The 24,898-nt window shown below is 42.2% G+C and overlaps 1 protein-coding gene and 2 long non-coding RNA genes across 3 annotated transcripts; all 3 read right to left on the minus strand.

Annotated features, from left to right (window-relative positions):
- Positions 1-5,366: 5,366 nt before the first annotated feature.
- Positions 5,367-8,549, minus strand: LOC311252332 (uncharacterized protein). The gene is made up of 7 exons (XM_084345410.1): positions 8,315-8,549; positions 8,133-8,183; positions 7,564-7,636; positions 7,216-7,369; positions 6,996-7,106; positions 6,450-6,562; positions 5,367-6,187 (listed from the first exon to the last, which is right to left on the minus strand). The coding sequence occupies exons 3-6, from the start codon at positions 7,621-7,623 to the stop codon at positions 6,453-6,455; spliced, it is 435 nt and encodes a 144-aa protein (XP_084201536.1). The 5' UTR covers positions 7,624-7,636; positions 8,133-8,183; positions 8,315-8,549; the 3' UTR covers positions 5,367-6,187; positions 6,450-6,452.
- A 3,432-nt stretch (positions 8,550-11,981) lies between these two features.
- LOC311252430 lies at positions 11,982-13,395 on the minus strand. Its single transcript, XR_014621530.1, has 3 exons — positions 13,235-13,395; positions 12,953-13,156; positions 11,982-12,277 (listed from the first exon to the last, which is right to left on the minus strand). It is a non-coding gene; the product is annotated as an uncharacterized lncRNA (long non-coding RNA).
- A 2,528-nt stretch (positions 13,396-15,923) lies between these two features.
- Positions 15,924-17,028, minus strand: LOC311252262. Its single transcript, XR_014621508.1, has 5 exons — positions 16,963-17,028; positions 16,786-16,874; positions 16,463-16,568; positions 16,271-16,376; positions 15,924-16,175 (listed from the first exon to the last, which is right to left on the minus strand). It is a non-coding gene; the product is annotated as an uncharacterized lncRNA (long non-coding RNA).
- Between the last annotated feature and the right edge of the window lie 7,870 nt (positions 17,029-24,898).

Here is a 24,898-nt window from a genome sequence, read left to right on the forward strand (position 1 = left end):
GGCAGTGGACACTTCTGTATCTGTTGTCAGATGGCAGCAGGGTGAACAGACTGTGGCTGGGTGGGTGTTGTCTTTTAGTATCCTTTGGGCTCTGTGCAGACATCTCACTTCACTGATGTTCGGCAGATAGCATGCTAACCAGCTCTTTAAAAGAGCATTAGGTATATTTGAAACACTTGTTACATGCACAGTGTTTGAAAGACCTTTTACTACATATCAAGCTTTAGATTTAGAATTGTTGATAGGTGTGAGGTTTAATAATAAACAGCAGCCGAAGCCACCCAATCCTGGCAACAAATTGCCTTGGTATGAGTATCAACATATGTTAAGTTGCCAAGTCACACCTGATTTGTGTCTGTGAACCACTTTTAATCTTAAAATCTAGTAGCAGCGCAAAGACAGCAGGGAGGAGAGTCAGAGATGACAGAGATCTATGTGATTACAGCTAACACACTAAAGTTATCACTTGATAGGCTTCAGTTTTGTTATGGGCCTATTGTTTCTCCATTCAGCTACATGTCATCTTACAAGTACAAACATTTATACCATTATGAAGAGACTCGTCCCAAAATCCATTACAAAATTTAAAATCTGCCACTTTGTACTTTAATCCATTTTAAACAAAAACACACAGTACATTGTCTGTATGACTTACAGCAACCAGATCATTATCAGGTGTTTATCTCCATGATGAGGTTACTGTTCATGTTGAGATGTCAAACTGTGCTCCCTTAAAAATTAGATGCTCGATACCTCAGATGCAAACAGATTCATTTTTTATTACCTTTGGGCAAAGACACAGCCACTCAATTTGAAGATATTTCAGTGTAAAAACTTGTTTCTCATCTCTGTTTGACTTCAGTTTATGTACTGTACGTATAGTGAAGGACATGGAAGAAGTCCGTGAGAAAACCAACAGAAAGGACTTCTTGGTAATTTTTGAGATCAATCAGATACATCTTTAGCTAACTACAAGCAACAGTAGGTAGATGTACAGTTAGTACACTGGCTGTTTGGGATGATCAAACAAGAAGTGATTAATAAAACATATTATACACTCTTTTTGCTGTCCTCGCTCCAGTGGGGTGAGAGGTCAGGGAAACTGCAGAAACTTTCACTGCCTCCACAAACACTTGAATTCACCTACAGAGTTGTTTTTAAACTGACTTTAACCTGTAGCTCAGTTCTGTTTCAGGGACATGAACACTGGAATGTATAAACTTTTAAACCCAAGGTAAAGCCTTGGTTGTTAGCTCAGGTGATCTGATATAGCTCAATTACAGCAACAGCTTTGGGGACACAATCGAAAGTGGTTTTCAGATCTTTTCCTACATACAGGGGGGAATCAAGCCTGGCAAATATTCTTTGGAGTGTATACCCATGAGATGAACACAGAGCCGTGTTGACATTCTATTTTAAAAGCCTTCCTTCTGCCTGTGCCTGCTCTCCCCCCGCAGTATAATGGATCTCAGGCTGATGCTGTACATTCATATGCATGAGCTCAGCTAATTTGCCAAGGCTAGCACAGTTGTTTGCATGAGCAGATTACTTTCTTATTTGATGTTCTCATGCAAAGTGATGTATCCAAATAAAAGTGTTTCACATGAAATAATTGGGGCGCATTTATACTGAATCTTAATGAAAGCAGATTCTGTCAGTAGGTGATCATTGGATGTTTATAAAGTCTGGTTTGTACTGTGTACTGACAGCAGACGCTTCGAACAGACGGCTGTATTTACAAAATCATTGAAAGGGTCGGAAGGGTGTTTTGGGTTAAAAGCTGCCCCTTAAAACTGGCCAGGCTTGGGTGGGACCTTATCGGAGTTAGCCATCCGACTCGGTAAAGAATGTCTTGATTTCCCTTCATACCAAGCTGCCATCTGATCACTCATTAAGAGTTTGTCTCCCCGGGTTTCCCCACAAGTGAGACAAGTTTTAACGTCTGGATGTACACTGATGAGGTATAAGATCTACTGTTTTTAATGACGTATGTAGAACCCTTAACTGACACCATGGCCTGATATGAATTTCGATTTAAGCTTTTTTATAACAGAAAGTGTATGAGACAAATTAGCAAAATTGTCACACATTCTGTTATTGTGTTACTTACAGTATAGATGAAATTACAGTGAAAGTACATCATTCCATTTTTTGCTGTGGACCCCCTGAAACCTCTTAAGGGCCCCACCTTTCTGTATAATGCAATACATCTTAACAGCAGCACAAACTACATCTTATAAAATGACCATAAAGTTGTGTCTAAAACACTTTCAACAACAACTGAACATTCTAACATCATGAAGGGGTATTTACTGCAGGTGTGTCGTGCTAGATGCACCATCTGATATCCCTGTGTTGTTGTTGTTCCTGGAACATCATTGAGACTGACCAATCTCTTTTTGCAGTGTCATAGCTTAGTGAGTTGGGGCAAAGACTGGAGAAAAATACACACATGGGAGATCTTTTCTGGTAACACTTTACAATAAGGGTCCGTTACGTAACGTTAGTTAATGCATTATTAAGCATTAATTAACAGTTTAATAATAGTTTATCAACCATTATAATGTATTACGTAACATGAATTAACATATTAATAAATGTTAATTTAATACATTATTAAGCATTAATAAAAGTTACATAATGTAATTAGTTATCCTTATGTATGCATTACTTAGTATTAATTAATACATTAGTTAATATATTAGTTAAACGTTAATAATGTCACTAGTAATCATTTACTAATGGTGTACATGTTACCTGGATGGGCATTAATAAACAATTATTTAGAGTCTTAAGTAATCATTTACTAATGCTGTGCTGTGTATGTCATCAGGTAGCCCTTACCTAACCTTAAGTAAGGTATTACTTAACATTAGTAACCTGACATAAACCTTAATAAATATATAGGAGTGCCTCATAAGCATTACTTAACCATAGTTAACCATTAGTGAATGTTTTCTGGACCCTTATTGTAAAGTGTAACACATGTATCCCTTAGGTAACAGATTATAAATGTTTAACTGCCTCATAAGCATTACTAAACCATAGTTAGCCAATAGTAAATGCTTTTTGGACCCTTATTGTAAAGTGTAACACATGTAACCCTTAGGTAACACATTAATCAGAATCAGAATCAGAATTTCTTTATTTGTCCCGCAAATGGGGAAATTTCTTTGTCACAGCAGCCAAAAGACAGTAATTACAATAAACAATAATAAAAAGTGAAAAAATAAACAATATAATAAGATGATGAGAAATAAAATTGACTCGTACATACATAATATTTACAATATGAACACTGTACTAATAGTGTATATAAATGCTTAACTGCCTCATAAGCATTACTTAACCATAGTTAACCATTACTGAAGGCTTTTTGGACCCTTATGGTAAAGTGTAACGCATGTATCCCTTAGGTAACACATAAGCCTTACTTATTAGTTGAAATGTAGTTGAAGCAATCACTTATAAGAATTTTACACATTTTGTTTAAAACAGAATAAAACTTGAGAAAAAGTTCCTTGACAAGACCTTGAAACAGTATGAAATAATTTCAGTCCAAACCCAAAAACTAATGTTCAGTAAAAGCCATAAATTAATTTAGGCTTACTTAAAGGTAACCTGCCACTGATTTACTTAGTGTAGTATTGTCAACAACATTCGAAATATAGACAAATATTGCCAAAGTTAGAAATCTCAGTATTGTGACAACACAAGCTTAGTGGGCTACACACATCCAAACACCAAACAAAATAAATGTATTATTAGTCAAACCTGTACACAAATTTCATCCAGTTAAACAGAGACACCTTCGATCTTGTGAAAATCGACTTGTGTCGAATAGACTTCTTGCGCTTGCAGTTGTGTCGCTGACACCACCTGGGAAATACAATAATGACAGAGGTATAAATCAGCATAGCTAACACATTCTGTGCTGGGTTCAGGCACCACTAGCCTTGGTACAAGACTGTCAATACTATATGACAAACTGGTGGGGGCAGCCCTAAGAAGCCACCATTTTTGAACAGGCCCAGCAGAGCCGTCAGTGCATGTACAGGTATGGGTAAGAGGCACTAAGCAATATCAAGAAAACAATTATTCGCTTAATCTTCGACCGATTTCTAATCAGTTTGATGTGTTAAAAACTTCACACATGTAGCTATGATACAGGAGGCTTGGATACATTAAAAATGCCGGTTTTGCTACCCAAATACTTTATGTTAACAGCAGTTTCCACGTTCTGCTTGTTTGCATGTTACTCTACTCAAATGCAATATGTAGTAATAATAATAATACTGATATAATACTTACTGAACAATAATACTGACCAAAAAAGTTATCCCACAATGTAAGCTAAAGTTACCTACCATTCAAATCGGTCCACTGATCTTTTTCTTCAGTTTCATTTTATGGTGACACCGGTTGCACTTCACCTTCCACTTGGTTGCTAACTTTAACCCACGCATGCTGTGCTCCTAAAATGAAACGTGCAGCTAGGTGGATGGATATAATGTCGGTCTATCCTGTTAAAAGTACTGCCCTGGTCCAGCCCCGCCCACATTGGGTCCAGCCCCGCCCACATCCAGTACCTTAGTCGTGCTTCGTTCAGGACAGTGGGGATTTCGGACTTCTATGAAACTCGCTGCATTTACGACACCTGGAAACTGTAGGACTTCGTAATTTTCTTTTTAACGTACATAAATGCTGTCATCTATAAAACTAAATGGAAACTCTATAATTAGATCAGCCAAAAAAAGACAAATGCATTTATATTTTGTAATATATATAGGCCTACATCATTATTTGCCTCTCTACTTGCTCTCTATATCACTATTCCTACAATGACTCCTTTTTATCTTCAAGTGGACGTCATGGGGGTAATAAAAGCACACACAGGTCCAGTAACAGGTATTGTTATAAAAGCACACAGGTCCAGTAACAGGTATTGTTTACTAGTAGTACTTATCCATGAAAATATTTTTTATTGTAGTTCGCAAGATAAAAAATTGAACTTATAACTGCTGTTACAATACCAAGCTTTGAGTGTCCTTTGATCAATATGATTGGAACCTAGATTTTACACCCATGGTAAAAACAATGTTTTAAAAATAACACGGGGTGTTATGCCTTTTTCATTCAATACCTGTAGATGAACAGTTTTGGGAATGGGACAAATCATTATCCAGATACATATGGGCACAAATCATTATCCAGATACATATGGGCACAAATCATTATCCAGATACATATGGGCAGGGAAAAAACCAAAGGTAAAAACAAAACTCTGCAGCTGCCGTCATAACCTGGCTCTTCGGCCATGACAAATGTGGGAGATACGCCATGAACGGTTTAAGAACAGTAATTTATTTAACAAAAAAGGCAATGAATTGAACTCAACATTAACAAGGTGTGGGGTGTGGATATCAGTGGAATCAGTAGTGTAAGGTGTGCATGAGGGATGATGGTGCGTGGATGTTGTAAGGTGCATCCCAGAGGTGATATTAACTAAAGCTTATTGGCCCTGACAAGGACCCTTATATAAAGTATTAGCAAGATTTGTACACAATCTTTCATAAAAGTGTTGATTTTATAAAAGACTGGTCATGGCTCAGTGGTTAGCACTGGGTTTAAACTTTACCACAGTCCCTTCTACTGTACGTGTGGAGTTTGCATGTTCTTCTCATGTTCATGTGGGTTTCTCTGCGGTTTTCTCTCATAAAAAAAGACATGCACGTTGGGTATCAGGAGGCGAGGAACTGATCTCAGAACAGAGAAGCAATGCACAGTTAACTTTGTTGCTACACAGATGATGTGTGAAACTAGGACATCAAACTTCCTTCCCATAGGAGAGATATTTGTAACAACAAGATCCATCTCACACACACACAGTATTGAGTATCTGATTGTGGTTTAACGAAATGTTAAAAAAGCTGGGACCAGCTGTTGAATCCTGAGTGTTGAAGCCTGTTTCTGCTTCAGATGCTTCATGCAAACCGTCTGAATTTTTGCTGGATTGACATGAAGTCACTGAAAGGTAATGCTCAGCTGCCCTAATGGAGCCAATCACATTCTTGACATGAAAAAACTCCCTCTCCTGGCAGTGCTCTGTAGTGCAATCCAGTGTGAAGTAACGCCTTGTGACGTGCGATGAACGAATCCGATGACAGATCCCAGGTTCGTGGAGTGTCTAAAATTGAAAGGAATCATGAAAGGATAAATCTAGTGATATATTCTAGAAGACCAAAACCAATAGATAATTGATCCTACTAACAAGTATTAGTTGTGTAGCCAAAGCCTGATGTAGCATAAACATGAACACAAAGCATTTTCATATATATTTTGGAGTTGCCCCTCTGTGGCTCCTTTTTGGACTAATATTCACAGCATCCTGGAAACTGTCTTTTGAATCAAATAAAATTATAAATAAAAATAAATAAATGCTCACCCACCATTTACTGTGAAAACCCTGCACAGAGCTGGCAGAAGTGAGAGCAGAAGCCAGGGTGCGAGTTCTCAGAGTAGATGCCCTGCAGCACCCCTCTTTTCCCTTTTCCTGAATACCCTGTCGGTAAATAAAAACAGTCCTTGTTAGAGGGCCCCCCGTTATTTTCTATGGATTGTCACATTGAAGAAATCCTTGGTGTCTAGAAGTCCTCTGGTCAGTATTCTACCCATAGAGATACTCACTGTATGGCATTATTTTTGTGTCTCTTGTGTTTTATTACCGTACTTGTAATTGCAACGTTTATTTGTGTCAGTTTTAAAGAGCTACAATTATTAGTTATTAAATTATTTATATCCATATTTATTCTTTTTCTTTTTCTTTTGCATTATGGATGCCCATGGAATGGGAATGTATTAGTTTTCCAGTACTTGGTCAACACACTACAGTCTTTGCAACAACGTCTATCAACATTTTTAAAACAAACAAGTCATCTTTAGGTAGCAATAACTGAAAGAAGTACTCAATACATTTCCATGCACAATTTTCATACCTGGTATGCAGTTTTTGAATGTCACCCTGCACTCTCTACAAGTATCCAGAGAGTACATTTGGTAAAAGTCTGCCCTGTACGCTGCTGAAAAATTGGTCCAGTTTGCAACACCTGTAGAAGACAATTTTGAGAATAAGCTGATTTCTCTAATTTATTTAACATGGAAAACATGCAGTATATAACCATAACTATATAGCTACAACCATTTTTGTAATCTTACTGTCAAGCCACAGATAATGCACTTTTCTCCGGAAGCAATCCATTCCCACCACTGCTCTGAAGCGGGAACACACCAGTGACAGGGTCTTTAAAGCTCTGTCTCCATCATGAAGGACCACCTCAGCAAATATCTTCTCCAACAGGCAAGATGGCAACTGAAACAAATAAGATTTTATTTTTACATTTTCTATTTGAAGACATCATCTTCAGTTAGTATAAAGCCAAACAGCTTTAATAGAAATACTGAAAGCATGAGCACTGAATGTATTCAATAAATATTGTATTCCCCAAAAATAGAAACACATGCAAACAAACTACATCATAAAGAAATTATTAATAAATAAAATACCTGATCAATACATGTTGCCAACTCCTGCTCCTGCTCTCTTCCATGTGTCATGGGCTCCATCCGTCTTCTCTTCCTACGTAGAAATGTCATAGGGGTGACATTAGCAAGATGCTTCTAATGTAACACATGAAAATCCTCAACTTTAATATAGAAACGTTACACAGAAGTAGGGGTGTTCCAACAAGGGTACCTCACAATTCGATTTGATTTCGATTATGGGAGCTTCGATTCGATTATTGGCCACGATTCTTTGATTATTGCAATTTTTAATGCTTTTTTCCATACAAGATTGATTCTGTCTTCATCTGTGGCTATATGTGTAAATAAATAGCCTATCAATTAACTCAGTTCCTCTAAAACTACACTCATGAAGTAAATAACAAGGTTTTTTGAACATTTGACTTGTATTTTTCAAAGACACAAAATATTTTATTTTATGACTATGTAAACATTTGCACTTTGACCATATCTTTAAACCATGTCAATGATCCTTTTCCCTTGGCACCTGCCAATGTTATTATGTTTGTTGATGCCGAGGTGCACAATCCCATCACTTATTTATCACTTACCATTAGCATGAACACACCACAGTCCACGCTGCCCGCTTGTGCTGGAACATTCTGATAAAAATGCCAGAAGTTATTGACAACTCAATTATATTTAAATATATTTAATACAATTAAATTTCTTGATACTATTTCAATGCATAGCACATTTCACAAGGCATATAAAAATCAAAAAATTCCTTCACCTTGTTTGAAACAAATGCCCAGGATCCTGGCACTATCTGTGCTGCAATGGTGCTATAAAAGACAAAAGGATAGCATGCTGAAATACACTATTAAAGACCTCACATGATGGTGATGTGACGTGACATTTGTGGGCAACATTTTAAACACTTCAAACACACAAACGCTTCATTCTGAATAGCACCTTTTCCATCAGCACAGACAATCAATTGTCGATTAATTGGCTTCCATTATTGCTTTAAGCAACAGTGGAGCAGGTGTGCATAGTATGACTCCAGACTGTGCTACCTTGATTGCCACAAATATAATGAACACATCACCAGAAGGCTTCTTTAGAACACAGCAGAAGCAACATTGAACGATTGCTAACATATTAAAACTAAACAAGCCAGTATGCTGGGAAAGTCAGCCGTGATTGTGCTACTGTGGTTCATAGTAAAGTCGGAACGACACAACAAGCGAGAAAAGCCAGCTTCTATTGTTGTGCTAACTGAGGCTAGCTCGGGGCCCCGGAGCTGAGAAGGTAATGGCTGACGGTGCGGCGCGAACGCTGGGAAATTCGCTTATTCGCGTCTTTGCATTGACTTTGTACAGTTTAGCTTCATAACGTAACAACAATTCTCTGCAATAAAACTTATTTCACTCCTCATTACATCTGAATGAGGCTTTAACATGTAATACTGACCAACATGATGGACTTTCATAGTCTTTCTTCTTCTCAACCTTCAAGGCGGGGCTGGACGGTTCAGCCCCGCCTTCTTCTTCCTTCTCGCAGACTGCAGCCATTACCTTCTCGCTAGAGTTTAGATTCTCTGCCCAAGCCCGAGCCCGGACTTGACCTGAACCGGCCCGCGGGCCAGGTCAGGTCGATATTTCCCGTCACTATCCTCGGGCCGGACCGGGCCGGGCCGGGCCCTTGATCAAGCATTTGTGTTTTGTTTTTTTTTAATCATGACTTTATTCATTTGCGATCCATTCCGTTCTGAATAAACAAACAACGCTGTTTACATGCGGATACAACTCGGAGTTGTAGTTGAGAGCGTCAGTTATAACAGCCCACTGTACCGTGGGCTGGTGAAGGGGAAGGTGATGGTCCACTTTAGTGCGGGTAGCTCCGGTTACTCAAGAAACGGCAGGCAACATGTGGGGGTTTCCGCACGGCACTTTATTCATAATACTGACCACACCATGCCAGGTCTCTACGGCACTAGATGTTACAGGCATACATGCAAACAAACACAGGCCAAGGTTCTTGCACCAACACTATAAAATAAAGACAAAATAAAATGGGGAGTCTTCGCTCTGTCAGCAGCATCCTGTCTCACAGGGAGCGGAAGTACACCTGCTCTTCTTCATCGTACAGGTTACATTACCCACTAAACAAAAGGAGGCTACATTGAATAACTCTGACTGTTACACCACGTATTAAAAAATTGTCGGGTTTAAATCGGGCTCGGGCTCATAATTACAGTTAATATGTCGGGCCGGACCAGGCTCGGACACAACGTGCACGGGCTCGGGTAGGGTCGGGCTTGATTTTTTGGGCCAGATCTAAGCTCTACTTCTCGCCAGAAACCTCTACTCCTACAAGGCAGTTCGACTGTTCACCGCAGTAACTCCTGAGTTCCGGTGCGCGCTAATGCTGCGTTCATGACAACTTGGAACTCTGGCTTTCCCCCATTGAAAACTCCCATTTCTGTCTTCAAAGCGTTCCAGACATTGACATTAGACATTGTTGTGTGATGTCAGACAACTGATTCTCCAAGAAGTCTCTGAATTCCCGAGTGGGAGCACCCATAGATATATATATAAAGGCTAGGGCTGTGTCCGAAATTCCATACTAACACGCTATTGAGTATGCTAAAACAGTATGTGAGATGTTTTAGTATGTCCGAAACCTTAGTATGAACCCAATAGTACGCTAGGTGCATACTATTTCCGGTAAATATTACAGTATGCAAGCACTGGACACTATGGCGGCCAAAATATCCCACAATGCAATGCAGCTGTGACGACAACAACAACATAATGGACGATTTTTTTATTTTTTTTTATTAACCTTTATTTATACAGGTAAGATCCCATTGATACCCATTCCGGGTAAGCAGCAGCAAAACACAAAGTTACAGACTAACTGAACATACAGGAGGCACAACACAGAACACAAAACATTAAAATAGTATAGTGCAAACTACAAAGTGCAAGAAAAAATAATAAGACTGGTTAAGTACATGTGCAGACCCCCACAGACTGTCTCATCAGCCTTCCTATAAGCAGTTTGAAATCCCCCAAGGGAATAAAGCTGGACAGCTTCAGCCTCTGCTGGAGCATGTTCCAGGTGGCAGGCACCGCATAGGAGAACGCCTTCTTGCCAAGTTCCGTGCGGACTGACGGGATGGAAAACGAGATGAAGTCCAGGGACCGGAGGCTGCGATCGGACTGTCTCCGTATCAGATATGTGGACAAATAGGAGGGGAGCAGTCCGATGATGGATTTATAGATAAATAGATACCAGTGAGTGGTTCTGCGCATGAAAAGTGAAGACCAGTTTGTAAGAGAGTACAATGTACAGTGATGAGTGAGGGGTTTACAACCAGTTATGAATCTCAAGGCCCCATGATACACGGCATCCAGCAGTTGCAGGGAGTGAGCAGAGGCATTCATATATACAACATCACCATAATCCAAGAGTGGCAAGAAAGTGGCCGCAACAATACGTTTTCTGGATTTAAAAGAAAAACAGGCTCTATTTCTGAAGAAAAACCCCAGTTTTAACTTCAGTTTCTTCAGTAACTGGTCAACATGACATTTAAAAGAGAGGTTATCATCCACTGTGATGCCTAGATATTTGTAAGTGGTCACAGACTCAATAGGGGTACCCTGAGCAGACATAATACAGGGTAGAACAGCAGGCACCTTCTTTTTATTTGAAAAGAACATAAACTTAGTTTTACCTGCATTTAAAACTAGCCTGAGTCTGAGATCAATAAGAGAAGATTTGGTTGGGCATTTGGGATTAAGACGCGTGGGGCTTTCAATGATTTGCGTAAGGTTAAGAGCCAAGCACTGGGCCTTAAAAGGATCAGACACTGGTGAAGACCAGTCCCAATTAAAATCACCCACCACAACAATTTCTTTGAATTTCAGTTTTGATAACATCTGCATTAAAGAGGATAATGTCTCTGCAGTGGCAGAGGGGGGCCTATAGCAACCAACAATAGTTAGGTGATGACCACCAGACAAAGCAATACTTAAAGCTAGGATTTCAAACTGATTACTAATAGAATTAGCAAGCAAGACTTGTGCAGAAAAACTGGATCTGACATAAATTGCCACTCCACCGGCCTTTTTAGGACGATCAGAGCGAAAAATATTAAAACCCTCAATTGCTACATCTTTATCCAAAACCGATTTAGAAAGCCAGATCTCAGAAATGACAATTACATCTGCATCGGTTGACTCGACCCAAATTTTCAGCATATCCATTTTCATATTAGAAAGCAGACTGCGAGCGTTTACATGTGTGGCAACACGAGGGTGTTTACTACGTAATGTACTTAATACCGACAACGCCACCTTGGGTTAGGGCCCAAGGACCCGTACTAAAGGTAAACTACTCTATTATAAAAGGACACAGATTGGTTCATTCAGGGAGAGCAGGAGACGTGGTTCAATTATTTGATACAAAATTTTATTATTTATTAAATAGACATGGTTTGGCACTGTAAAAGAAAAGAAAAGAAAGAAAAGAGCCCAACTTAAAGGGGGGTACAGGCTGAGGCTTACCGGCTGGAAGAGGGGTTTATCAGGGGAGTGACATCCAAAAGAAAAAGGAGAGCACCCCACTCATACAGCAAAAATGTGACGTGCAACAAAGAAAATCTTGAACAGGGATCACAGCACACAGCACACAAGGGATCACCACCACCCAGGGGAACCACCACCACCAACACCGGCCTTCAGCACTAGGGGAAGAGGAAAAACACAATTAGGAGGGCCCACAATTATGAAAAACCAAACTATTGCATAACGTGTGCCAACAAAATATAAATGATAAATAGATAAATGAAGTGTTGAATTGAATTAATTGTAAACCAATCACACAACAGAAATCAAGAGTCTCTGGCCAGAGATCAACTTATAATAATTAAATCAATCTTAACACAAATAACAGGGGAGTTCAAACATTTCTTGGGAAATTCCCTCCCCAAACGAAAATACAAGAAACTCCCAAAAATAAACTTAATTAAATAAATTAATTACCCCAAAGAAAACCACCCAAACTACTAAGAAATTACCAAAAGGAATTCAACCATTGAACAGAAGATAAACAAATAAACATCACCAAACCTCAGCAGAGTGCCTTTAAAACACTAAAACACACAAACACACACACACACACACACACACCAGCACCACAGGTAGCAGCAGTATGTGGAGCCAGTAGCAGGAAGCAGGCTGACCGAAGGCGGCCGACCAAACTAAAGCCGTCGGAGCAGCGACAGCCAAACAATGGCAGCAAAGCAATGGCAGCAAAGCACCAGCAGCAACAGTACAGTGACAGTTCAGCGGCGAAGCAGCAGTAGCAGCGTAGCAGCGTAGCAGTGGCCCAGTAGCAGTGATTGCGCAGCTGCGCTTACTTAGCTTAATTAGCGTTAGCATCCATAACTCCGGTTATCTGTCCGGGTGTATTGGCGTCCCATCCAAGGAGGGAGAGGTGCGAAGAAAACATGCCCAGCAGGGGAAGACAGCCACCATGCAGCCCACAACCAGCCGACAATGCTCTAGTTGACAGCGGCGAACAAACGCAGATAATCGCCACAACCGCGGTGGAGACGCCGGATCTATTAAAAGGATCACCGTTATAATTTACATAAAACGCGGATTAATGTACACAAAACAGCATAGCAACGTGCGCCTACCTGTGCTCAGCTGCTATCGGCGAGTCCAACGACCCGGAAGTGGGCGGGCCGAAGAGGCAGGAAGCGAGAGGTCAGGAGGGTGGACACGGCCTACTTTTATCCCCTCTGTATGAGCCACTATTGGCTAATAAGCCAGAGAGGCGATGGTGCAGCAAAGCTAAGGGCGCAGTGATGCCTCATACCACTACACATGTATGAGACCAGACATATTCTTAAAATCTGATGGCGTGCTACATGTAACTGGGGGACCAGGATTAGGGTGAATACCAGATAGCAGAAGAAGCATGATTACTAAACATTACCGCTTAATGCTCAGACCAGTAGAACCATTACAGGAATTAATAGAATAAGGCTTACTTCGTATGGCACCTGTGTGGTTCCACAAGGAGAACGCATTGGGGAAACAGCAAACATCCAAACCGCCCAGACAAGAGAGAAAATCGGGTCGAGCAATGTTTACATGTAGTAGCCAATCAGCTGGCTCAGGTCCAAGTGAGGAAGTTGCACCACTTGTGATGGTCAGCTGCGGGCAAAAAGAGTCTGAATTCCCGACCACAGGACCGCCAGGATGCCAGGCCATGGCATGGCAAAGAGCGAGGGGCAAAATCACCATGACAGCAGCTAAGGAGCAGGTCAGATGACACAAGTGCGGAGCATAACAGCTCCGGTGTTAGCTCAGCCGGTGTAGACCGGGAATGGGAGACCAGCAGCTCCCCGGCGCCCAGCCCAGTAGCCCACGGTGTTAGCAGCGGCGGCTCGCGGTGTTCGGCTCCTCGGGTCCCAGTGTTAGCAGCGGCGGCTCGCGGTCCGGCTCCTCGGGTCCCGGTGTTAGCAGCGCCGGCTCGCGGTCCGGCTCCTCGGGTCCCGGTGTCGGCGGCGGCGGCTCGCGGTGATGGTCGTTGTTAACACTGCTCATGAGGTATTAGCCATGCAGACATCAGAGGAGGCCAGCTACCAGCTTGGAGCTGAACGAGCTACCGGCTTGGGGCTGAGCGAGCTACCGGCTTGGAGCTGAATGAGCTACCGGTGTGACAGTTTAACTGGTGTTCATTTTAACTGGCGAGGGTCCCAGATGTGCTGGAGGTGTGGTTAGAGAATCCCGTCTCGAGAGGGGTCCTCGGCCCTGTCCGCTAACCAGGAAAAACAGTCCGATCACCCTGCACAGCGATCCAAGTCATGTATATGTATATTAATGTTGACGTGGCTTGAACACTACTATTCCACACGGAGATGCCGGGGTCTGCGACCTGCAAGCCACTTCACAACGAGCGCCACAGAGCGCACAGTGACAGTATAGGTGACTGTGTCGATGCCTGTCCAAAGAAACGCAACTGGCATAAATCGTCCAAAAGTGCATGTTGTCGGTCTCATATCTGTGTCGTGAATGTCTGTACTTACATACAGCTGGTGGGTGGAACAATCTGAGGCATTTGTTCACTCCGAGCGGCTCGAGAGCAGCGTGGAGAGCGCTGTTAACTGTGGCGTTGAGTGCGCAGCGTCCAGGTCAACTTGTGACACTTCGTATCATCGAGTATTTCTTTCATTCCACACTCCGTTCAAATGGTCACTTAAAGCCATCGGTCCCAGCGGTATACATCGTTATTAAGCTGGCGCCAAGTCAATGTGAAAACTGTGTACTCTGTCATACAGCCTGCTCGTCAAACAGTCTGCAGAGTATGTTGACATCCAGCCCGTGAGCGTGAGGTCGGTCAGCTGTGGCAGAGCGTGAGACGTCCAGATCAATCTGTGATACAAACACCTGTATCGACCGTCGATCGTGGTTCATAGCGAAGTCCAGGCATGTACTGTATCTCACACTGCTCAAAGTGTTAAGATGAATATCAGAAGGGAGAGGATGACTTCTTGCCAGGAGTTAGGGCATGTGTCAGCAACCTTTACTATCAAAATAGACGTTTCGTCCCGTCTGGTGCTGCAAAACACATAACGTAACGCAGCCCAAAAAGTATAAGGAGTATCAATAGGCCCAAATGAGCATTCATATTTTCACATGAGGTGGCAACTCTGCAGGGGGCAACTTATGCTTACAGTATAAGGTTCTTGAACTTTGCATGTCCATTTCAATGATGCCATGGTTTGGTGCATTTATGAAATAAAAGAACTAACCTACCATTAATAGAAATACAGTAGCAATACAGACCTATATATGCAGACCTACTTAAGTCCTCCCTGTATTTGTGAAAATTTGATAAATAAAACACATAGCGGCAGGCTAGATTTAAAAACAGTAAAACACAGAACAGTTTAATTTTATTTTAGTCCATTTCACTGTTAGTTAATCCTTTTTTTTAATTCTCAGCCACATACAGTGATCAACCCTCAGGCTTGAGCATAAAACACAATGATATCAACTCAGGATCATTCGATTAATCACAACTCGACAGAACAGAGACAATCTTGTGTGTATGCTGCACACGTTTATTGGCATTAATGAACCTTATTTCTGGCCATTGCAGCCTGTACAAAAATAGGCCCCCTCAGACGAGGGACGACCAACACACGTCGAATGAAACCACATGCTGCATGTGGTACACTCAATCTAGAAGGGAAACAGAAAAACAGATGTCAGATTTTGGCAAACAGGTAAGCGTCACAGTAAGAGAAGAGGTGTACAATGAATAAAGTAGTCTAACAATGAGTGCACATCAATACGGTGTATCAATACTCAAGATATTGTGACAAGGTGTGCTGGATTCTGTGTTTAAGTGCAAAGACATGCAAGTATAATGAAACCATGCATTTCCAATAGCCGTGTGATAGATAGTGAGAGTTCACCCAGTGTTGTGGAGGTAACCTATCCAAGGTGGATCCCAATCTTCCATCTTAATGTCAGTCAACATTAAAATACACTGTCTTACCCACTCATCCACATCAGCCCCTGAGCTCTCCTCCCCACAGGCCCGACACAGCTCCGACAGGTCATCTTCAAAAACACAGCCACAACAATGATAAGTACTCATGTATGTAATGTCAATACAGACACAAATGTTTCAGTAAATGTGTTGGAGTGGTACATACCAGTGTTCGTTAAAAGGGCTGTTGCTATGTCGAGCCTGATTTTGTCTACACCCTGCTGGTCCACAGGATAGTTGATGTGTTCACCCTGCAGGATCTGCTCTGCAAGCTGAGTGAAAGTGACTGCTCAGTATCAGAAAATTGACTCATCCTGATGATGGATTGGCAAAGGCAAAGGCATAGTCAAATTGTTACCTTGCATATGAACACACCACATGAAGTGGCATCCACCTGTTGTGGATGCCTCATGGTAGAGCAGGCCCATCGTCCCATTGCTGGGCAATGTCTCCTAACCAATGCCCTACACAGACAAGACATTGATCACAGCTCATTATTTCTAACCTCAGCCCATTCAAGATCTTCACCAATTAACTGTCAGTTAACTGGTGTTAAATTCACAAGGACAAGCTCATGGTAGCTAAGTTAAACAGTGGTCACACAGAGAATGATGTAATGTGTTGGGTCTCTGCCACAATATCATCCAAGGAATACATCATTAGAGTTGACATTTCACTCACCTTGTGACATCCCTACAGTGGTCAACCTGCTCTTTTGTGGCGCCAAATGGGTCCAAAAATAGGGCCCTGTTCTCCTTCAGATACAATATCTATGGAAATGCAATTGATGATTACAGCCAGCCTGTTGTACACCAGATAGTCACATGATTTGTATCCACTCAGTGAACAATTACTCACAATCAGGGTCCAGTGTCCCTGGTGGCATACAGCCCCAGCTGCCACATCGTGGTTCACAAGATCCAGCTAGAAACAAGAATCATGTTTTACACACAAACATCTCAATGTACAAAATGTCACTACATAGGAATTGGTAGACAGGGTACTCACTCTTTTAAAATGCTTCTGTGATCCTCCTCAGACTGCAGACATGGCGAAGGAGTCTAATATATGTCTGCCCGTCCTCCTTCCGAGCAGCATTAAATATGCATTGACAATCTGTGTACAACAGTGATCGACGTTACACTTAGCTAACTGAGAGAAAAATAAATTGAACAACAATGAGCACTTAGAAGATATTACCTCCGTCTCCAACTCCTTCCCTGGGGCCAGGTGCCGCAGGGTTTCTGAATGGATTTTATATGGTCCGACCCTTGACCATAGGGTCTCCCCTCGGCCACCTGCCCATATGTCCCTGATTACTGCAAGGATGAAGATCAATGACAGTCATTTGTGAAATACATGATTCATGGTGTACTTTAATGAATCTTTACTCACAATGTTCTGTATCCTTTGCAGGGCCTGGAGCTTTTTGGCAGCCTGGTGTCCCAGTGGATGTACGCTAGAATCCAGAAACTGTCGTACGCACAAAAGAAATCAGATGTATCAAAGTGTGCATAGGCATCGATCCAAGCACTTTTCCTTTGTACATCCCAATCAACGTGGAATTGAGCGCACATGTAGAAGTGCTAAACTCCTCCCTGTCCACGCCCCCATTTAAATATGCAAATTAATTTAAATAGGGCCTGCACCGGGGATTCCCCTCTCTGCACCATCAGATTTACACCATGAGTAAAGGGAAGAAGCGCAACTTCACCAGTCTGAGCTCGAAACGCTATTAAATAAAGTCGAGACGCGAAGATCTGTATTATTTGGCAGCCTCTCGCCAGGGATAAACACCAAAAAAAAAAGAAAAAAAGAAACGTGAATGGGAGCATGTGTGTGAGGCAGTGAACATTGTGGGGTTAGAGCAGCGCACACTCACTGAAATTAAAAATAAAAAATGGTCGGACGTGAAGGTGGAGGTGAAGCGGAGGATTTCTGCCCAATAACGTGAAATAGATTTAGTTTCCTTTGTTCATGCACCACTTGATTGAATCACTATTACTTTTTTCAAAAGAAATAATATATATAAGTGCTACCGTTAGTGGGAAATAAACAAGAAGGACAAAACAACTTCATTACAAGGATTGACGAGACTGATCACATTTATATTAATGACTGCAGAAGTGCGCCGTGGCTACTGCAGTGTGACATTTCCAACTTTACGCACGCGTTTAATGACACAAATACTGAACACAAGGAGACAATAAAGGGCTTGTTAGATAGCTCTGCTGCTCTATTTTCACCAGGGAAAAACAAATGCACATATTTGAATGCACGTGCCCAAATGGGCATTGTGCTGGTTTACATTCGGGGGCTATTAAACAGATTTACTCAACGAGAAGCCACCCATCGCGCACCGTGCCAGCCTCCAGCCTGTTACCAACCATGCTATTGGTAAGAATAAACAAGTCATGCGTTGAACCAGGCCACCTTGCCACGATGTTGGTGAGCTGCATTTGCGCATCACATATTATTTGAACATTAATTGAATGAAAATGTTTCCTGTTGACGAAAACAAATTCACCGTGATGGCGCTTTTATAGCAACATGTGTGACTCATGAGCCAGTTGTCGTCATTTGCCAACAGATCTTCCCTCTAAACACCCTCTCACGTCTGATATTACCATTTGCGATGTCTTCTAACAAGGCCAAGGCTGCCTTTGTTAATGCCATTTTTCATCACTTTGCGCATGCTTTTATGATTTATGATTTATGATCCATATGATTGCAAACACGTGTGTGTTAACTGTCCGTGTCTCTGATGTGCACATTACTCTGAGGACAAATTGTTTTCACATAATTAACAGTTTCCCAGCATCACCTCAAAGTGTCGCCAAAGGAACAATAGCTGTAGAAACGTGCATACGCCAGCCATGAAGCTGGCGTGGGGCACCGCACATTTCCACGGTCATTTCACTTTTGATACATCTGAACGTTGGCGTGGAAAATGACGTACGCCACGTTTTTGTGCGTACGCAACATTGATACATGAGGCCCCAGGTCTGCACTTTTCCCCTCCAGTTTTACAATTTTAAGGGGGCCAAGAAGATCGTCCTCCAGCTTGCCCCCTTTTCGTTCTTCCTGGCGCCTGTTCTTCCTGACGACCAGCTCCCCAACCTTAAAATGGTCCTCCTGGCCTTTGTCCTCCTTCCTTTTTCGGACCTTCTCCTGGCTTCTCTTGATGTTCTTCAGTACCGCCCTGTGAACAGTGCCCTGCCTCTGAAGGCCATCACAGGGTTCCTCCCTGTTCAGTAGGGTGGTGACCCTGTCTTCTGTGACCTTCGACAAATCATTTGTAGTAGTCACACACACACACACACACACGGGGAACATTTAACAATCTTACCTTGTACTCTTGTGGCACCTCTGAGGGGTACCTCGCCTCCCGCCCAAACATCAGATAGTACGGGGAGTACTTTGTTGTTAATTGTTTCTTTGTTCGCAGGGCGAACATTGTGGACTGCAAAAATCGGTCCCACTCAGCATGATGGTCAGCCACCATTTTGTTCAGGGACCTAGAAATGCAGAGATCACATTCATGTGCATAATAAAGCTGCTCTGCTAGCAACAGCAACTTTGTCATATCGAGAGAGCTACAACTCATTCCGGTATTGACAACAAATTATACCTCTGTATTGTGCCATTTAATTTCTCCACAAGGCCGTTGGTCTGTGGGTGATATGGGGAACACAGGCTTTTCTGGATCCCCAGCCTCTCACAGAGTTCAAAGTTGACCTTCAAGTGATTAGTTGAATGAACATGACATAAGTCAGTACAGCAGTAGTTGCTTACTGGGGACAAATGCAGAACTCTTTGCCCTGGTCTGTTAGCAGTCTTTTAGGTGCACCAAATTTGTAAAAGAAATCAAGTATACAATTTGTCACCTCGATTGCTGTTTTGCTCTTCAGTGGGTAGGCCTCAGCCCATTTGGTGAAATAATCAACCATAACACATGATTGCCACCACCTGTGAGTGTTAGTTTACCCACCAAATCCATCCCAACAAGCTCGAGAGGCTCGGTCACCTGAGGGAACAGACAATAGGACATGAGAATGTGATCAGATCAATGGTGTATTTGAAAGCCGTCTGCCATGACTGTCTCTACCTCTATTGGGTTGTATTGCTTCTTTTCTTTAATGCTTGCCCTCTTGGCCTAGCACTGTGGACACTGAGCAACCTGGAAGAGACGAAATAGTAAAATTTGTGATGAACGGACACATTAGTTCAGTGTTACATCCACAGACGCCCCTACTACATTTGCAAGAATACACATTACACTCCCCAGTGCACCAGGACAGAACTGTGGCAGGTGGATGTACCACAGATAATCAATAATGAAGTGTGTGTGAACAGCACATGTATCAACACAAGAGTCTGAGGATACCAACTTACCCATTTGCGGATGTCTTGCAGCATTCCTGGCCAATAGTATCTACAGATGATGGCACTGTGGGTTTTTTCCACCCCACAGTGTCCACCAACTGGACTGCAGTGGAACTCCTCAAAAATGGAGTTGGCCTCCACTGCAGTCAGCACAACTTTGGCCAGGTGCTCAGAGCCGTCTTTCCGTCTCCTGCAAATGTAATGCAGCGCTCCATCTGATGATTCAATGGTATAGTGTTAGTTTTGTAGGGAGTTGAACCGTAGCAGATGATCGTTCTGTTCTAGGGTTGATAAAGCATGCATCCTTACCCTTCATCCTGAAGGTGTCCGCCCTTCGTCTGATAATGTAACACTCGTTGGATGTCAGTCCGTCAGGATACTGACCACGGAGCTTCAGGTCCAACACCTCCTGCACTACTTTTGGATCCATTTTATCTATCTAGCTATCTATCTAGCTATCTAGCTATATCTATCTATACTATATCTCTCTATATCTATCTCTCTATATCTATATCTATCTATCTCTCTATATCTATCTATATCTATATATCTCTCTATATCTATATATCTCTCTATATCTATCTATATCTATATATCTCTCTATATCTATATATCTTTCTCTGTCTCTCTCTCGCTTGCTTGCTTGCTGACTAACTCCAACCTACTTCAAAACCCACAAGGATGTGATGTGTGTCTGAGTTTTAAAGGCTACCACCCCTGTAATGGTTTCAGTTTCTACACCTGTGCATGGGTTGCCATTTTACAACAGCCTGTGATTCTCCCTACAGATGGAGTACTCTGTCCACCTGTGAGTGATGACCAACCAATGTCCTTCCCTAACTGCCCAACAAGTAACTGGTGTGTGTCCTTTGGATGGCATTGTGTTGATTTGTGTTGGATGTGATTGAGATGTGTGGAATACATGTCTGTGGACCTTGCAGAAGAGCACAATGACAACACTGACGCCACACTGACAGGACTGACCCAAGCTAGGATTTAAACACAGAATCCAGCACACCTTGTCACAATGTCTTGAGTATTGATACACCGTATTGATGTGCACTCATTGTTAGACTACTTTATTCATTGTACACCTCTTCTCTTACTGTGACGCTTACCTGTTCGCCAAAATCTGACATCTGTTTTTCTGTTTCCCTTCTAGATTGAGTGTACCACATGCAGCATGTGGTTTCATTCGACGTGTGTTGGTCGTCCCTTGTCTGAGGGGGCCTATTTTTGTACAGGCTGCAATGGCCAGAAATAAGGTTCATTATTGCCAATAAACGTGTGCAGCATACACACAAGATTGTCTCTGTTCTGTCGAGTTGTGATTAATTGAATGATCCTGAGTTGATATCATTGTGTTTTATGCTCAAGCCTGAGGGTTGATCACTGTATGTGGCTGAGAATAAAAAAAGGATTAACTAACAGTGAAATGGACTAAAATAAAATTAAACTGTTCTGTGTTTTACTGTTTTTAAATCTAGCCTGCCGCTATGTGTTTTATTTATCAAATTTTCACAAATACAGGGAGGACTTAAGTAGGTCTTCATATATAGGTCTGTATTGCTACTGTATTTCTATTAATGGTAGGTTAGTTCTTTTATTTCATAAATGCACCAAACCATGGCATCATTGAAATGGACATGCAAAGTTCAAGAACCTTATACTGTAAGCAGAAGTAGCCCCCTGCAGAGTTGCCACCTCATGTGAAAATATGAATGCTCATTTGGGCCTATTGATATTCCTTACACTTTCTGGGCTGCGTTACGTTATGTGTTTTGCAGCACCAGACGGGACGAAACGTCTATTTTGATAGTAAAGGTTGCTGACACGTGCCCTAACTCCTGGCAAGCAGTCATCCTCTCCCTTCTGATATTCATCTTAACACTTTGAGCAGTGTGAGATACAGTACATGCCTGGACTTTGCTATGAACCACGATCGACGGTCGATACAGGTGTTTGTATCACAGATTGATCTGGACGTCTCACGCTCTGCCACAGCTGACCGACCTCACGCTGAGCTCGGGCTGGATGTCAACATACTCTGCAGACTGTTTGACGAGCAGGCTGTATGACAGAGTACACAGTTTTCACATCGACTTGGCGCCAGCTTAATAACGATGTATACCGCTGGGACCGATGGCTTTAAGTGACCATTTGAACGGAGTGTGGAATGAAAGAAATACTCGATGATACGAAGTGTCACAAGTTGACCTGGACGCTGCGCACTCAACGCCACAGTTAACAGCGCTCTCCACGCTGCTCTCGAGCCGCTCGGAGTGAACAAATGCCTCAGATTGTTCCACCCACCAGCTGTATGTAAGTACAGACATTCACGACACAGATATGAGACCGACAACATGCACTTTTGGACGATTTATTGCCAGTTGCGTTTTTTTGGACAGGCATCGACACAGTCACCTATACTGTCACTGTGCGCTCTGTGGCGCTCGTTGTGAAGTGGCTTGCAGGTCGCAGACCTCCGTGTGGAATAGTAGTGTTCAAGCCACGTCAACATTAATATACATATACATGACTTGGATCGCTGTGCAGGGTGATCGGACTGTTTTTCCTGGTTAGCGGACAGGGCCGAGGACCCCTCTCGAGACGGGATTCTCTAACCACACCTCCAGCACATCTGGGACCCTCGCCAGTTAAAATGAACACCAGTTAAACTGTCACACCGGCTTGGAGCTGAACGAGCTACCGGCTTGAGCTGAATGAGTATATTCTTGAGCACAGAGAATACCCCTGATCTAGACCAATGTTTCCAAATGGAGGACAGCTACCAAACTAGCTCTGAAACGTCCATTATAAAGCTTCAATTTAAGTGTAAGATATACGTATGATACTTTAAGTATAAGGTTTCACTTATGATGACATTGTTGTGGTTGTAATGTTAACTGAGTTAATTAAGGAGCTAACGTTAATTAAGGAGCTAACGTTAATTAAACGACTACCGTTAGTAACGTTATGTGTTAACGTTAAATGAAATGAGAGGGGATAGGGGACGTTACTTAACGTTAGTAGGTTATCGCTCTCTTCCTTTGCTTATTGCTAAATTTATTTGATTGATTCCCCAGGGACAGATGAGCTGACAAAAAAGCTCATCCACTGGCGAGCAGCCAACGGCAGCCTGTTTACAGGCAAACGAAATGCGGCCATGAGAGGTTTTGAGTAAATTGACCCTTCTATGCATTAAGTAGGACATAAATTGCAGTGTAAATGGTCATAAAAGGTCTTAAATTTGACTTGGTGGACCCTACAGGCACCCTGCTCTTTAATGTGTATTCTTGATTAAACACCATAAAACGTTTGCATCTGAAAAACTCTGCTGTATTAATTGTGAACATAATTGTGTTTGCTTTAGAACATTTGTAAAAGAATCTGGCCTGCAGGGAGTGCTGAGCCCTGCCTGGGTCAAGAAGAAATGGGAAAACCTTAAGCAAAAATATAAAGTACGTTGGTCAAACAGTTGTCACAACAGTAAGTTCTAAAAAAGCTCATTTTAATGGTTGATATTTTTGCTGTCATGTTTTGTAGGACTTGAAATGTCTCCAGTCAGGGATTAGTATCGAGAGTGGTGAGGCTACAGCAGCATCATGGAAGTGGTATGATGCCATGGATGGGGCAATAGGCGGCAGGCCGTCCATTACACCACCTGTCCTTATTGCCTCAGCCAGTCCAGATGCTGCTGTATCCTCACCACCCTCCAACACCGAGAGCAGGCAGGAGGAAGACACTCCGGTGAGGAAACGGAGTAGGGCAGATGTCCTGCAATACTTGAGGGAGGTTGAGGAGAGACAGGAAGAGCGAGAAAGAGAGGCACAAGAGAGAGAAGTTAGACAGCTGAGAGAGGTGGAAGAAAGAGAAGAAAGACGAGAGATGGAGAAAATTGAGAGAGAGGAAAGAAGAGAGAGGGAGAAAATTGAGAGAGAGGAAAGTAGAGAGAGGGAGAAAATCGAAAGAGAGGAAAGAAGAGAGAGGGAGACAAAAGAGAGAGAGGAGCGTTTCCTAAAATTGATGGAACTTTTAATTAGAAATAGATAATACAATAGTTTAATCAGTTCAAAATAGTTTTGATTATAGTTTTTGTGTATAGTTTTTGTCATTATTTTGTATATTGTAGATATTTATTAAAGATGTTTTAAATTCACCAATAATCTTGAACTTAAAGGGGAACTCCGGTTTTTTGACACCTGGACCTTATTTATAGGTGTAAGTATGCTCGTATACTCACACAGACAATTGTAGTGCAGCTCAGAGTCCTTCGGACGTTATTTAGATCCAGCCGATCATGACCGCAGCGCACCGGGGCCACGGCAATGGAGCTTCTATATAGGAATTATCTGCCGCGAAACTCGCTCATTTCACCTACATTTTGTCACAGATGGATGGAAACAGC

The sequence above is a fragment of the Pagrus pagrus genome (genome assembly GCF_965226575.1).
Source record: "Pagrus pagrus genome assembly, chromosome: 23".
NCBI lineage: Eukaryota > Metazoa > Chordata > Actinopteri > Spariformes > Sparidae > Pagrus > Pagrus pagrus.